The sequence below is a fragment of the Sebastes fasciatus genome, chromosome 24 (genome assembly GCF_043250625.1).
Source record: "Sebastes fasciatus isolate fSebFas1 chromosome 24, fSebFas1.pri, whole genome shotgun sequence".
In the NCBI taxonomy this organism is placed as follows: domain Eukaryota; kingdom Metazoa; phylum Chordata; class Actinopteri; order Perciformes; family Sebastidae; genus Sebastes; species Sebastes fasciatus.
In genome coordinates, this window is record NC_133818.1 from 12,252,294 (window position 1) to 12,268,082 (window position 15,789).

At 39.3% G+C, this 15,789-nt stretch overlaps 2 protein-coding genes across 3 annotated transcripts; both read right to left on the reverse strand.

The window, feature by feature from the left end:
- Positions 1 to 1,209: 1,209 nt before the first annotated feature.
- Positions 1,210 to 8,987, reverse strand: slc19a1 (solute carrier family 19 member 1). Of its 2 annotated transcripts, XM_074626766.1 has the most exons (7): positions 8,931 to 8,987; positions 7,247 to 7,320; positions 6,697 to 7,128; positions 4,968 to 5,751; positions 3,304 to 3,496; positions 3,009 to 3,150; positions 1,210 to 2,495 (listed from the first exon to the last, which is right to left on the reverse strand). In XM_074626766.1, the coding sequence occupies exons 3-7, from the start codon at positions 6,997 to 6,999 to the stop codon at positions 2,295 to 2,297; spliced, it is 1,623 nt and encodes a 540-aa protein (XP_074482867.1). In that variant the 5' UTR covers positions 7,000 to 7,128; positions 7,247 to 7,320; positions 8,931 to 8,987; the 3' UTR covers positions 1,210 to 2,294. The 2 variants fall into 2 exon arrangements, with proteins under 2 accessions (XP_074482867.1, XP_074482868.1); XM_074626767.1 differs by lacking the exon at positions 7,247 to 7,320 and having other exon boundaries at positions 8,931 to 8,964.
- Positions 8,988 to 9,977: 990 nt separating this feature from the next.
- On the reverse strand, positions 9,978 to 11,585 carry LOC141763010 (C-X-C chemokine receptor type 1-like). The gene has a single exon (XM_074627244.1). The coding sequence runs from the start codon at positions 11,496 to 11,498 to the stop codon at positions 10,350 to 10,352; it is 1,149 nt and encodes a 382-aa protein (XP_074483345.1). The 5' UTR covers positions 11,499 to 11,585; the 3' UTR covers positions 9,978 to 10,349.
- Positions 11,586 to 15,789: the final 4,204 nt, after the last annotated feature.

Genomic DNA, 15,789 nt, shown 5'->3' on the forward strand with positions numbered 1-15,789 from the left:
GTGAATTTACAATGTTTCAATAGCCTCTCAGTGAAAGTACTCAAATGTAACGATGGCAGCCAGTCAAACCAAACAATTAATACAACGTACACACTAAACATATTCAACCTCAACAAAAGTAAATAATCAGAGAGAAACCAGCTGTTCTTGTTTTCCGACTAGAACAACTACATTTCCACCAGAGGGGGTTCATCCCATCACTGTGCTCAGCTGTAGAAACTGACCTACTAAACGCAAAGCAAATAAGAATCAGAGGACTCTAGGTCTTCATGCTGTGAGCAGCTGAGCAAACAAGTCACAGTTAAATCTTGTACTTCCAACACCCTATTTACTTGTGTGCTGGAGTAGTGCAGTAGAACAGTATGTTTACCTCATAACATCTAAATGTAGTTGCTGCAAAAATCCTTGAAATATATCAACACAATGGTATATGAAATGTTAAAAAAAATATATATCAAGGAGCTTTTTTTTTTTATCCACCAAATGTAATTTATTTGTGATTAAAAAATAAACATCCAATTATAATCAGTGTTTTTCTTACAGCATTCAGACAGATTCAGTCACATTATATCTCAGCAATCAAAAATATTGATACAGCATGAATGTATAAACTCAGTCACTACTGTTAAAGACCCTCTTGATTCAAAGTCTAAAGGCCACACCTGTTTTTTAATCCTACTTAGTGTTTGCACTGTAGTTCCTATTTGCATCGAGTAACACTGCATCCCTATGATCTCTACGCACGAGTGCTTCCTGCAGTTTTTGATGGCTGTAAAAAACAGCCGTACTTGGACCTAAAGTCAAAAATAGAGTCAAAAGCAGCGAATTGGCATCAACACTATTGACTGGTGCTTTGTTTTCCATCCTGCTAGGATGCATATTCACCCAACATACTGCTGAAAATCAACACTGAAATTACCATTAATAACAAAATAACAGATTCGGCCATCTCTATATTCAGTCTATGGTTTCAATGTATCAAATAAGAATAATAAAAAATATGCTGATGCTGCAGCTTCTACATCTACGAGCATTACAGCAACAATAAAATCGTTTAAAAAATTAAATCACATTATAGTATGCTGCATGAAATCTGCAGTTTACAGCTTCACATTAACTGATGTAATCTGATTATAAGAATGTGATGTGAAATTTGTCAGTACAGAAAGGAAAAACTGTATCTAATAGGGGTGGGAATCACCAGAGGCCCCGCGATACGATATTATCACGATACTGACGTCACGATACGATCTTAAACATTTTGCAATAAGATATATTACCTTTTTTCAACTGCAAATTATGCGGTTTGTCAACATGTTTTTATCTAATAAGATACAGTTTCCACGCTGTTTATCTCAGAGTTTTCAGTCACATATCTTGAGGTCAGAGGTCAAGGGACCCCTTTTGAAAAATGGCCATGCCAGTTTTTCTTCGCCAAAATTTAGCGAAACTTTGGAGCGTTATTTAGCGTCCTTCTCGACGAGCTAACACGACGTGGTTGGTCCTAGTTTCATATGATACCAGTAGCTTAGTTGGATTATTAAGAGGTTAATAGTTTATATAATGAAAGATCAATACTTGATGTCCGTGTATCGATAAAATATCGAGATACTATGCTGTATCGGTTTTTCCCCCCACCCCTAGTATTTAAATTATACTGATATGGTCGATTGCCCTTCCAATGGCACAAACACAATCATAGAACTGTAACATAACAATAGGAGTGTGACTGAAAAAAGTTCTAAAATAAATGTGATTTCTGTCAAAGTTTTAAAGTAATACTTAATGATCACATAGTAATCGTGAACCTTTGTTTGAATCACCGTCACTGAAACAGCACAGTTCAGCATTTTCAGTTCTGAAAATCCTACTTGTTTGTACAAAATACAAAAAAAGCTCAACTCCGGCCATTACATTAATGGTCCCTCTCTCTCTCTGTGTGTTTAAGATGATTTGTCTCTATATAAAAGCAGAGTACCACTTATTGCTTTGTATTAAATAAAAAAAGTAGAATCTACTCCTCTCAGTTTCAGCAAATCACGTCGGATCATCAAAAACGGATACAAAACTCTCCCAAGGTGTCGGACACAAGACGCCCGTCTGACTGGCGTAGTGCAGGAGCTTTAGGTAGCAAAATAGGCACTTCTGTTATTAAGGCTCAGCAGCGAACACTGAAACCACTCCGCCGACATCAGAGGGTTAAAATGATTGATTCCGCTGAGTCTTAAGAGCTTATTAGTAAAAACTTGGCTCTAAGATATTGATAGAAAAACAGTTTAAGGCGTTTCTTGTCATTACGCTTTGGCACTTTTGCCGTTGGACAAAGGTTGTTCCTCCGAATCTGCAGCCACGGTGCTGAGCTCTGTGGGCGCCGCCTGTTCGTCGGCCCCGTCTCCTTCTCCGGGATTGTTTCTACAGTGACGGGTGATGACCACAGCAGCAGAGACAAAGTAGACCACTGTGAGAATGGTGAAGTAAACGAAGTACACCAGGAACTGTGATAAAAAGAGAGAGAGACATGTAAGAGAAATCAGTGAAAATCATAAAATACTAACAAATGTTTTACGTTGCTGACGTCAACATCAATCTTCTCGGTACTTGACAAACCTAAACTTGCTTTAAATATAATTTCCTTATTATTTCAAAACAAGACGCCTACATTCGGTTTCTCTACACCTGCTCAAATGTTTGTTTAGTTAAATTTTGTCCACGTCTTTACATACACAGGTGGAACCAATCACATTAACGATGTCTCTATTCCAGCATCTACTGTAATTAAGCACAGCATCATTTGTTACACCTGTTTGACAAGTCAGAAAATCTGCTATAAAGAAAGCTTACTGAACTTTTCATTTCTCCCTCTTGTCACATGTCATTTTAAAAAATAATTTCTGGATGTAAAGCACTCCCCACATGTATGAATTGTGATATAAAGCGCACTGACATACACAGCCAAAGCAACACGAGCCAAGCTGCCAGCGTTAAGGTGTTAAATGACTGTTTTTTACCTGTGAGTGCACGTCCAACGCCAGGCCTCTCTTGTCGGAAAATATCAGGTTGATAATAGTCTTCAGTATGGTCCCCAAAAAGGTGTTGATGCCAAACACTAAGGCACAGAGCTCCTTGGTGAGCGACGAGGCGATCTGGAAACTATGGAGACATGATACGATGATCAACACAGAACGGAGGGATGAGTACGACGCTCCACTTTCACAAACTGCTAAATGTATCTGCTGCTATCACACGGTCATTGTGACATTTTGTTGAACCTATGATGATAAATGTTTTTTTTGTGGCACTCACGTAGCAATTGGCACCAGAAACTGGTAGAAGCCTCTGAAGAGGACGTAGGACATGTAGCAGATCCAAATGTTGTCGGTGGTGCCCATGAGGAGCAGCAGACCCGCCTGCAGCGCTGTGATGACGGCGATGACCAGCTCAGACCAGACGTTCCACCGAATCTTAACATAGCCAGCGATGAAGGAAGTCAGCGCACCTGCAGACAGATGCACATCGATCAAACCTCTACTCATCTGGGCTGCTTAAAACAAGTACAGAAATGTTGTGTAATATTGTCACTTTCTCACTTCTAACTATCCTTGCTATTAGATTTTGTTTTACGACATAACATTTACTGCTTGCACGTGACTGCCAGGTTATTTATACAAACTGCTACCTTTGTGCTTTACAGCTGATTAAAGGGTGAATACTGATGACTAAACCTGATGTAATCAAGAATAAAAGGTTGGAGATCAATGACTCAGCATCTTAACTACAGATTACAGAAGTGCAGTCAGTTTACACATAAATTGGGTATCACAGTTAAGTTGAGACTCTTGTGGATCAAATTAGCCCAACTGTATTCATGAGTGATGATGTGAGTCCCCATAGTAGCGGTTTCATTGTAGGGAGAGCATTTATTTTAAACTTGACCTCCCTGTATAAAATGACCTGTGGTGACCTCTAGGATAATCACAGCCTTATGAAACTTTACAGCCACAAACTAGAGACCTAGAGCATTCAGAGGATGGATGGGTTTCCGAGCTAGATTGACAATAAGGGGGTTTCTGAGCAGTTTACACAACAGAAGTGCTCGCCATCCAATCGCCGAAAAATGCAATTCTTGCAGAAATCTCCAAATGTCAAAAGTTATTGAAACCATATTCTTCTATGGTGTTCCTCAAGGTTTTGGTGTCTTAATGTGGTATTTTGGAGGGATTATAAATATAGTAAAAATGGTTAAATTTAGCACCAAATCTTTGAAACAAATGGTATCAATCCAAAAATTGCTGCAGCAACTTATGATACATAATAGAGCATGGGAATGGCCATCATATACTTCTATCATAATGTTCTAAACCCTTATACACTTTCACAATTTATTTTAATCATTATTTTTTCTTAATTTATGATTTACAATTTGAGTGTGAGCTGCATCTCAAATTAATCTTCAGGTTCTCAGCTTTCAGATGATGTACACCACTTCTCTGTGACATCTACTGTTAGCCTATCTCCCTCTAAAGAAGACAAAAACAGGTCTATGACAAAGAGGGGAGGAGTGGAAAACATTAACAAATCTATATAATCTGCTCCAACTCTTCCATCCATGTTGTTTTCCTTTCTTATTCAACATTTAAGGGCATCAAACACAACTTTTCTTTGATCTTAGCTTGAAAATCCTTTGCACAAAATCCTAGATTAAGAATTATTTGTGAGTTTTCGTAGGAACTTTGTGCAAGAAAGCCACTATTAATGAAAAAACACTTCCTCCTGCCGAAAGGCTTTTGATATGTTGTTGCTGTTGAGCACAGAGGAGTTGTCTCTATTATTTGCATCTAAATTTAGATGGCAAGCTGGAGTTGCATGCCGATGTGAATAAAAGCACGAAGGACTGTGAAACTGAAACCTGACTGCAGTATACACTACAGTTTAACAGATATTCCTTTAATAACTAAGCAATATCTCACTCAGTAGTGTAGAAGCTGCCTCCACTCCCCCGTTGTAAATGTTCTTGTTCTCAGTGACCGGGTAGACTTTGTTCCACAGGATGTGAACGTAGAACAGCACCAGGTAGTACCCTGTGGAGTTGAACACCCACCACAGGGACCAGAGCCTCAGGTTGGGCCTCCTCAGCACATTTCTCACCTCCAGCAGCATCTGCACAAAGACAGAATCCCTCCAGCGTGACGCAGAGCACAGGGGGGCTGGCGAGGATGCGCCGCCCTCTTTCGGGTTCATTTTATCCAGTTCTGATTTGCTGGCTACTGCCGCCACTTCCTTTTGCTCCTGATTCCGCGTCCGGTTGAAAAACAGGGAGCGTTTAGGCCAGGGCAGGCACAGCGAGAGACTCAGACCAAAGCTGACGAAACCCAGCGATATGGCGTTGAGGGTGTAGAAGCTGACGTTACCCACGGATATGAACAGCTGGCCCAGCACCGAGCTGGTGAACACCCCCAGGAGGACTGCGGAGCGCGAGTATCCGGCCACGCGCTGGTAGAGGGCTGGGGTGACCAGGGAGAAGATGTAGGAGGAGTAGGCCACTCGGCACGCCATGGTGATGCCGTAGAAGAACTCCATGAACTGCATCTCGATGAGGGTGGTGCCCAGGAGCAGAATGAGCCAGATGACCACCTGGCTGACGCCCTGGATGATCAGGACCGGCTTGTAGCGCAGGAGATCAGTCAGCAGAAAGGCCGGCACCAACACAACCATGTAGGAGTACGTCAGCACGGGGGTGATCTCATTGGTCACCTGGAAATGACAATAAAGTCAGTTAAGAAATCAGTGAGGCGGATAATTCAATATCACAGTTTATCAACTTTCAAGAGACTATACTTCGGTATTATGACCACACTTTGTTATTGTATAGGAAATTAGGGATGGGCGATATGGTCACAATCTACTATCACAACATATATATTACAATATAGCATGTTTTCTGGTAATTCAATAAGTAAATAGTCTATATGCACATATATAGCTATAGCACTATAGCACATGGTAAAGCCTGTTTATGTAAACTCCTCACCTAACACTCATTTGATTTCATGAAAGCGAAACTGGTTCAACTGGAAGTACAAAATCTCTCTGACAGACTGACTTCAGCATCAACAGGACCAGCTTTAGATCATAACAATGCTGCAATACACATATTATTACAGTTGATAACTTAAGTCAGAGGCAGTTTAGCAGTGAAATGTGTGCCCAACACACCACATTTGTCTGCAAGAGGTGGCTCATTCTGGTCTAAAAAAAGAGTGAGTTTGAAAACGTATGCTGAAAATATGAACATTTTCTCCTCTGTGAAAGACACGTTGACAGTTAATCAACTCTTGGGACGAGATCATGGTCAATTCAGAAACAAAATATACAAATCAGAGTCCACTGATGATTTCGTAGCCATTCCTCACAAACCTACTGAACCCACTTTGGAGGAATGTGAACTTTGACCAGTGTTAAATGGATCAGCAGACTCTCCACAGGACGTTCATTCATTCTAGTGTAATGACTGCATGTAGAACAACTTAGTCTTACAGGTTAACTTCTAATCTGTACTTTTCTGGACAACCTGGGGTGCAAAACATTGACTGGAATGTCTTCTATCTTTAATTGTTGTCAATATTGACCTAGTGTTCACACAAAGACAAACATACCTATACAAAACGCAACACAGTTCAGCCCGAGGACACCACTAACCTGTTCTCTGGTGAAGTTCTTCTCAGTGCTGAGTAGATATGGTGTAATGAAGGGCTCCCCGGGCTTTATCGACGCCATAAACCCAAAGAGACACAAGAATATGACGGCCCACTTCCACTTTCTGGGCTGCCCGGCTTCCTCTGGGGGCTCTTCGGAGGGAGACGGGCCCTCCAAAGCAGAGACAACCATCTCTACGTCTCCATCTTCATGTCCTCCGCTGTCTTCAGATGCAGGCGCCTTCGGGTCCATCTCCCTCTCCGAATCCGATCTGTCCCCACTTCCCGCTGTGTCGTCTGCTACCATCGTGTCAGCTGCACCACTCTATGATGCAGAGTGTAGCTTTTTTTTCCTGCTCTGTCAAATCACCATGCGAGGATCTGGTTTGACGTGAAAAGCTGCCAACTGTGAGGACGCAAATGTCAAAAAACCCAACTGTTTGGGTTTCAATCAAACTGCCTCTGCATGCCAGAGAATGTAATGGTTAAATGAATCATTCAACGGAGTGAAGACATGGTAGTTAAAATGCTACCATGTAGGAGGAAACGTTGACCTTTGCTCCATTTCACACTGTGACATTTTCTGACAGCAAGCTATCCAGTAGCTGGGTCTGGTGTCATTGTTAACCTGAAAAGATAACAATGTTGTCAGTTAGACTATTTCGTCACTGTGCAGACAGCTGACATTAGAGCATGGCTGTGTTTTCTACTAGACTATAACTCGCTGCTTTAACTCAAACAGTGCTACAGTTAACAAAGCACAGGCTGATGTTTTCTAATAGGCAGCTTGTTTAGTTTGACAAGCAGTCCAAAACCCCAAAATATCCATAGAAGAGTATGAAATCCAGCAAATATTAACCCTCTGAGACCTCCCCTTTACAGACATGCCCACTTTATGATAATCACATGCAGTTTGGGGGGGAAAAAACATGCAGGTTTGGAAAGCAGAATAAATGTGTTATTGTCTCTTATTCTAAAATGATATATTTTGAATATTTCTGCATACTGGGGTCCCTAAACAGTCTTGGAATTACATAAATTGGGTATCACCGTAAAGCTGAGACTCTTGTGGATCCAAGGAGCCCAACTGTATTCATGTGTGATGATGTGAGTCCACATAGTAGCCATTTCACATAGTGAGACCATTTCTTTTAAACTTGATCTCCCTGTATAAAATGACCTGTGGTGACCTCTAGGATAATCACAGCCTCATGAAACTTTACAACCTCAAACTAGAGATCGAGAGCATTCAGAGGATGGATGGCTTTCCTAGCTAGAATGACAATAAGGGGGCTTCTGAGCAGTTTACACAACAGAAGTGCTCTCCATCCAATCTGCCAAAAATGCCATTCTTGCAGAAATCGCCAAATGTTAAAAGTGTTTGGGTCTTGGTGTCTTAATGTGGTATTTTGGAGGGATTATTAGTAGTTTTTTATCAGTTCTCAAGTGGTAAAAAATTGTGTGTAAGAAATGGTATCAACCCAAAGATGCTAAAAGAACGATAATAGAGCATGGGGATGACCATCATATACTTCTATCATAATGTTCTAAACCCTTATACACTTTAACTATTTATTTTACTATTATTTCTTTTTAATTTCTGATTTATTACTAGAACAACACAACACACAGTGCTGAGCTGCATCTCAAATTAATCTTCAGGTTCCTAGATTTCAGATGATGTAACCCACTTCTATGTGACATCTACTGCTGACCTGCTATCTCCCCCTAAAGACCCCCTGTACCCCCCTAAAAAAGACAGGTCTATTGGAGGTCTCCAATTTCTGTAAAACTCAAACATATGCGATTATCTGCTACATAAACCAGGGACATGTTTGGACACATCAAGGGTCCCCTCCCCTTACATGTTTCCAATAATGCATGTAATCTGTCTAAGTAGTGGGACTTTCTAATGAATCATAAAAACGTAAAACACAGTGTGCCCCCGAGGAGTGAATTAACGTTACGTGTCAACCTGTTTAGAGGCATTGCAAACAAGTTGCACGAGCCATTCATCTTGTAAACACAGTGTTAGCATGCTGTTGCTTTAGCTGCTAACTAGCTGGCTGGCTAACAGTACATAAGTATGAAAACAATGCACTCAACATGAATAGCAGAATACTTAAAGCAAGAAACCGACCGCCAGTGTGCGCAACAACAAGCTGCCTATCTATTAAGAAAGCACAGTTTAGTTGTTTATAATCTTAGGGTGCACAAAATAGAGTAGATGTTACATACCTCGTGTGGCTTCCTGCAGAGCGTAATCAGTCCGCGTTGACTTCTGGGAAATGTAGTTATTTCTGCAGTTTTACTGCTGCTGTTACAAAACTTTATTCAACTTAACAATTGGAAGTGAATTAAACAGATTTTTTTTTTTTACTTTCTTTTATGTCAGTGCATGATATGATCCAAAAATGGCACTAGTTAAAAACGATGAAGTTCCTATAATTTAAATTTAATTTCACAATTTTGTAGTTTACTAGTGCTCGCCATCTGTTGGACAAATAACAGAATAACTACTAATACAAATAATTATAAGAAAAGTAATAGGCAGATATACAGTAATATAAAATTAAATGCATATAATGTTGTATAACAATATTATAATGTAAAACATAATATCACCTATTATTACTATTATGTGATATCATTTGCTCTGAAAAAACAGTATTCAATATTTCTTGCTGATGTTAATGTTGTACTAGTTAAATCCTGCTGTGGTAGTTTGGAAAACAGAAAAATACTTGGACCATTTCTCAGTGTTCATCCAGCTGGTCCACACCATAACATTCAGCCGCTAGATGTCACACTTGTTAAAAGTTGGTACCAAACATCAGATATCTTCCACAGAGATAAACAAAACATTACACGTTTTAAATGATTAATTCACAATCATAATCATTGTTTTGCGGAAAAGTGACTTTAATTCGGCTGCTTTCTAAAAGCTCTGTGGATGTATTATTTATTAAATTATTTGTCAACATAAAATGTTATCCTTTAAATTGAAATGCAAATATCAATCATGTTTTGTATCTGTATTGGAGGTGGCAGTACATGTTACAGTGTTGCTCCCTATAGAATCATCTACATCATTAAAAGTTAATGGCAAAACAGTCTCACCACAAGGTACATTAGTAGTAATCTTCCTCAGCAGATGGGCCAGTTGTCATGGACATTAAAATTTCCATTTTTCTGAGCATGATTTTCTCGTCCATGTTTGATGGAGATTGAAATTTCATTGAATGTTCAAGTCCAGGTTATCCATTTCCAGCATCATATACCGAGTTATCTTTATCTAGCATTTGAAACATTTCTGGATTTTTACTGAGAAAGACAGCAGTATTTACAGTTTATACAAACGTTACAGCAACTAAACACTGTCAGAGTGGAGTGTTAAACACACTATAAAAGCATTTCCAGACTCCAAATGCTGTGTCTACTTTTGAGCAAGGAAAATGGAAATTAATGAGAAAAATGAACAAAGACTTGATCAAATCAGAGGCTGAAAGGTTTCAATAGTGGATGTAGACAACAGTTAATTCAATAGATGGCAGCAGTGCATCACAAATAAAAAGTAGAGAATGAGGGACACTAAATATACTAAAACAGCTTCTACTAATATATTTAAATGAATCATATTTCAATTCTATTGAGGTTTCAAAGAACCACTCCGCTGCCCTCTGAGGTCTGAGATGTCGACCTGCTGAACTTTGACCCCATCCTCTCCTGTCTGGCTTGGCCACGGGCTTTCTTCTGAAGAACTTGCAACATTTTGTTCCTGAACTTCTCTCCCACGAAGGCGTAGAGGACGGGGTTGATGCAGCTGTGGAACAGAGCCAGGCCTTTGGTTATAACCAAAGCCTTGGTCACTGCTCTCCGCAAAGCGCAGTCAAACGGTATCAGTTCGGCCCTCAAGAGTGTGTCCACAATCATGGTGATGTGGTACGGCGTCCAGCACAGCAGAAACACAATCACCACGGCTATGATCACCTTCATGGCCCGATGCTTCCGGAAACCTCGAGAGCGCAGCAGCCTCCCGACGGTGACGCTGTAGCAGCCTACCATGACGATCAGAGGGAGCAAGAAGCCAAAAATATGGCGGAACCCGCGAGTGGCATTCCTCCATGAGGTGGAGCTGCCGATGTCAAAGGTTTCGATACAACTCATCCTGTCTGAGTCCGGGTCTGGCTTGGTGGCGTCTCTGAAGAGCGCAGGCAGGGCGAGAGCCCAACCGAGGGCCCACACCGCCGCACACATGAGCCGGCTGCACATCCTCTGACGACTCTGGAGACTCTCACTGGCGCGCACGATCACAAGATAGCGGTCGACGCTAATACTGGCCAGGAAGAGGATGCTGGTGTAGAAGTTTGCTTCGAAGACGAGGCTGAGGATCTTGCACATGAAGTCTCCAAAGATCCATCCTTTAACCACTGCTACGGCCGAGAATGGGATGGTTACTGCCATCAGGCCATCTGCTATCGTTAGGTGGAGCAAGTACACATCCGATGGAGTCAGCGCCTGTCTGCTGGTGCCGATCACCCACCCTACTAACAGGTTCCCTGGTATAGCCAGTAGAAAGATGGCTATGAGGATGAGACACAGGGTCAAAGCTGCTGTAGGAGCCAGTGGTTTTATCTCACATGATAACGTCTTTGGATCCACAACGTAGGGTGTGTGATTGTCGTGGGTGGTAACATTATCATAATAATCCTCGAAGGAGAAGGTGTACGACATGACTATGGATGGAAAACATATTGATACTGGTAAATTATCATAGCAGTTGCTCAGCATGCTCAGTATTGACATTGTAAAAAAATTATCATTGGACAAAATGTGACAAACAGCTATTTCTCACAATTTGCTAAATTAGCGTTGTGCAGCTTTAAAGCGAGCCTAAGTAACTTCTGCTAAACAGCGGCTACTGTGACTACAAGCAACAGTTTGGGGATAATGGTACAAAATGTAGACAAACAGTAGAGAAGAGTGCTACCGAAAGTGGGCTAACATTAGCCACGATGAGCCACTGGTCATACCAGACCAAGTAAAGGCCTTTGCAGTGTGTAGTCTTCATCGGAAATTGTCACATGTGTAAAAATATATACGACCTCACGTTGTGTCAATCACGTTTACACACTGTCTCCGAAACTTTTGTCCGTCATTAAAGTTTTCTTTTTTAAAACATTTTTATGTAGACGAATATATAAAAAAAAAATAATAATAATACATCCACAGAGCTTTTAGAAAAGTGCAGAATAAAAGTGTGGCTTTTCCTGAAAAAAATGTATTATGAATCATTTTAAAAATATTGGCGGGTCCAGAATTATGTTTTGTTTACCTCTGTGGAAGATATGTCATGTTTGGTTCCCACTTCTATCAAGGCTTGTGATCCAATAGTAAAACGACATTGAATTATCGTATCGCAAATTTTCGCAACGAACAGAATAATAAAACGCATCGAACTCAGTGTGCAAGGTTTCTGTGCATATTGTTTTTAAAAAAACGCATACTAAAAATACGAACTTGGTTAACAAAGACCTCAAGGCTGTGGCAGCAAAACCCCAGAGTGTATTAACTTCAGCAAGGGTACATTTTTATTGTTTATTAATTACATTTTTATGTGTACCAAGATGATTGGGTTATCTTGTTTTTCAAAAGTTACGTAGTCCCCCTTTAATACACACATATTTTCCATAGTTTCCACCTATGATAATAAAATAGTTCAGACGCTCACCTTCTGGCGTGGCTGTAGCTTCCTTTCACGATGACACCCAAATGAGTCTGTGCCAATGAGCACCCCTTTAAGTGTGATACAATATGGGGTTTTTTTGTATGGGGAGTTGACCCAATGTCCTGTTTCCTTCCCCAATATGTTACTGCACGTGCCTGCGTCATTAAATGTTTTTGCTGCAATACAACTTTCTAACAGAAAACATTTTGATATGTCACAGTAGGTGTAAATAATTAAATAAAAGGTCTTATTGATATTTTTATGGAGATGAATATTTAGAAAAAAAAAATCCACAGAGCTTTTAGAAAGGTGCCGAATAAAAGTAAAACAACAATCAGTAACTTTGTGAGAACTTTCCATCCTCTACTGAAACCAGGAAACTTCCATATATACCCTCTTGAGCAGCTGTATTATATATTTTTAACTATATTAAAAATACAATCTTTATCTCACTTGTCTAAATACAGAAGTGAAACCACCACACAAAGGCACTGAACCTAAGCAAATCTTAGGCCCCAGGAAAGAAAATGCAATAAATACAGGAAAACAGAAATGTAAAAGCTTTTAAAAACTGGATAATGATGTACGTTTATGTATATTTTTGCAAAACAAAGCTCTTTGTTTTGCCAGACAAATATTTAAAAAATAATAATACATCTACAGAACTTTTAGAAAGGTGTTGAATAAAAGAATGGCTTTTCCTAGAAAAAAATATGACTGTGAATAAATCATTTAAAAAATGTTGGTGGGTCCAAAATGAATGTTTTGTTTATCTCTGTGGAAGATATCTGACGTTTGGCTCCCACTTCAAACGAGGCTTGTGAGCAAATAGTAAAACAACACTGGTATCACACGGTATCTCTGGGTCGTCAGTTAGTGTGGAAAAAAACAGATAAATGTCTGAGATTGATGATAAGTGCCTGGCAGCGACTTGATGTGAAGTAAATGCATGTTTTGGAACAACTAGTTCTAACTCACAGAGATGTCCCAGATAACATGTGATGTGGCCCTGTTGCAAGTGCATTGGGTAAACAGGGGAGTGTGGTAAGGTGTTTTACAAATTTGCAGGTCAGAATGTCACTTTCTGGAAATGACCTATTTTGTTCTCACTCTTGCTGTTGCAAAAGTCCGGCATCATTCCCTTGCTTTGTTCCCACACGGTGTCAAAAAATAATCAGTTACCAGGTACACTGTTTTTATTAACCCTTACCAAAAAGAAGTTTATTCAAGTGTGCTATTAGTATACTTCTTTTAAATTTAAAATAAGAGAGTATATACTTTTAGTTTACTTTTTATGTACTTATCATAGATATACTTAACAAAATTATACATAACTTGGCTCATCCTGACAAGTATACAGAAAAGTCTAAGTATACTTGGCTCATACAGACAAGTATACAGAAAAGTCTACTTGGCTTATAGGCCTACTTGTACTTAATCTTTTGATCGAGATATACTTAAGAAAAGTGTAATTAAGTATTCTTACCTTATAGGCCTACAGAAAGGGTTACTTGGTTTGTACTTGTGCTTACTTTTTCATAGAGTAGCCTATTAAAAATGTGTTGAGATTGTTATTTCTGGGATTTAGTTGAGTAACCATGCAGAGAAAAAATGACAACCACACATCATTTATGACACTCCTCCTACGTTCCATCTTAAAGTAAAGTTAAATATGTATTCAGACACACAAAGGTATCTCCTCTACCTCCCCTTTGTCTCCATAAAGCACTTTACATTCAGCTTCAGAGAGCTATGATGCACAATAATCAACATAGCAGCGTGTTGCCTCACTGCTTACGGAGACATGAAGGCTCCACATCATTAAATTACACTATTGTCATGTGGAAGTCCCCCAACGAGATTGGCCTGTTGCTAGTTTCTGGTTACTTTGGTAAACACGGTTTGGATCAACAGCACAACTAAGAGAATAAACGCAGGAAGAAATGACTGAAAAGGGTGGGAAAAAAAGCATATAGCAACTGCAAATATCACTATTGTTTTTGTGTTTTCTTGCTGTTTTAATAGTTTCATCTCTTCTCATAGTTTTTGCTGTTTTGTAAGATATCTGAACAATAGAAGTGAAACTTGGCACAGACAAGACTTTTTTTGGGAAGCGTATAATCCCCTTCTCTGGAAATGCTTGATTGACATCAGGATCATGATCCTCTTCCAGCGAAGAGGAAATATTTGTGCTGTAAACACTGCACGCAAATCCATCGCCTCATCAACATGTTTGTTAAACTTACACTCGAAACTGGGGATGATTCCTGCAAATTATGGTGTTGTAATCACTTTAAAATTCCCAACTATGCTTGGAATTTAGTTTATTGTGGGAGTGTGGCAGTATCCATGCGTTTTCTATGAGATAACACTTTTTATGAGTTTCTTTATTTGACAAAGGACTTGCCTTTTGGACATTGTTCTGCTGTCACCACCCTGACGTCCTTTCAGCTGTTTGTTTCCTATAATAATTTCAAAAGACAAGTGATTGCTGATTATTTTGATAATCGATTGATCGTTAAAGTAATGTTTCATGAAAAAAAGGCAGAAAATACTGTTTTTAGCATCTCAAATATTTCCCGCTTTTCTCTGTTTTATATCATATTAAAGTGAATGTCTTTGGGTTTTGGACTGACAAAAAAAGACATTTGAAGACATCACCTTTCACTATTTTCTGACATTTAACAGACCAAACGATTAGATAATGAAGAAGAAAAAATAATTCTTATACACAAATTTGTATTCATTTTTTTGGGCTTTTATCTAGTCATTTTTTTTGTGATATATAAGCCTCTAACAGTTATCTAAATAAAACCATCTGAGAAGTTTAGATTGGAAATGTCTCTTTCATGGAACAACAAACACTGCTTTTTGTAAGAGGTCACAATAATCTACTAATCAATTAATCAAATATGTATTTCAGGTTTATTGAAAATCACATATCAGTCTTAACAATACTTGTTGAGTTGATTTACTGAACCATATGTGCTATAAATGAGCCAACCATCAGTTACTGAACGTTCCTACATTAATGTCTCTTTTATTTTTGGCATAAACAACACAGTAGTTCCTTTATTGCGTTCTTGAACTTCTTCTTTTCCAAACCACTCAGCTGAAAAGATCAAAATGACTGACGGATGTGTGTGTTGGTGGTGACAGCACGTACAGCTATTACTGGCAATTATTTTTTGACATACTTTGTATTTAGACTGACGCCCATATTTTTTTTACTGCTCTTCATACTTATCGTGTTAAAGGAAACTTCCTGGCTGTGTTGCTATGTGTCTGTTTTTATTTGACAGGTGGAAACCACAGAGTTGTCTATCTGTTTCAGTGCATCTAGTATGAATAAACCAATGTGGATCAACC

Bases quoted from the DNA above. Each gene is read 5' to 3' on its own strand.
- slc19a1 (XM_074626766.1), bottom strand. From the start codon at position 6,999: ATGGTAGCAGACGACACAGCGGGAAGTGGGGACAGATCGGATTCGGAG. The intron at 5,752-6,696 runs GTTAGTGGTGTC...TGTCATTTCCAG, and splicing joins AGAACTTCACCAGAGAACAG to GTGACCAATGAGATCACCCC. The intron at 3,151-3,303 runs GTGAGTGCCACA...ATGTCTCCATAG, and splicing joins TTTCTGGTGCCAATTGCTAC to TTTCCAGATCGCCTCGTCGC.
- LOC141763010 (XM_074627244.1), bottom strand. From the start codon at position 11,498: ATGTCAATACTGAGCATGCTGAGCAACTGCTATGATAATTTACCAGTA.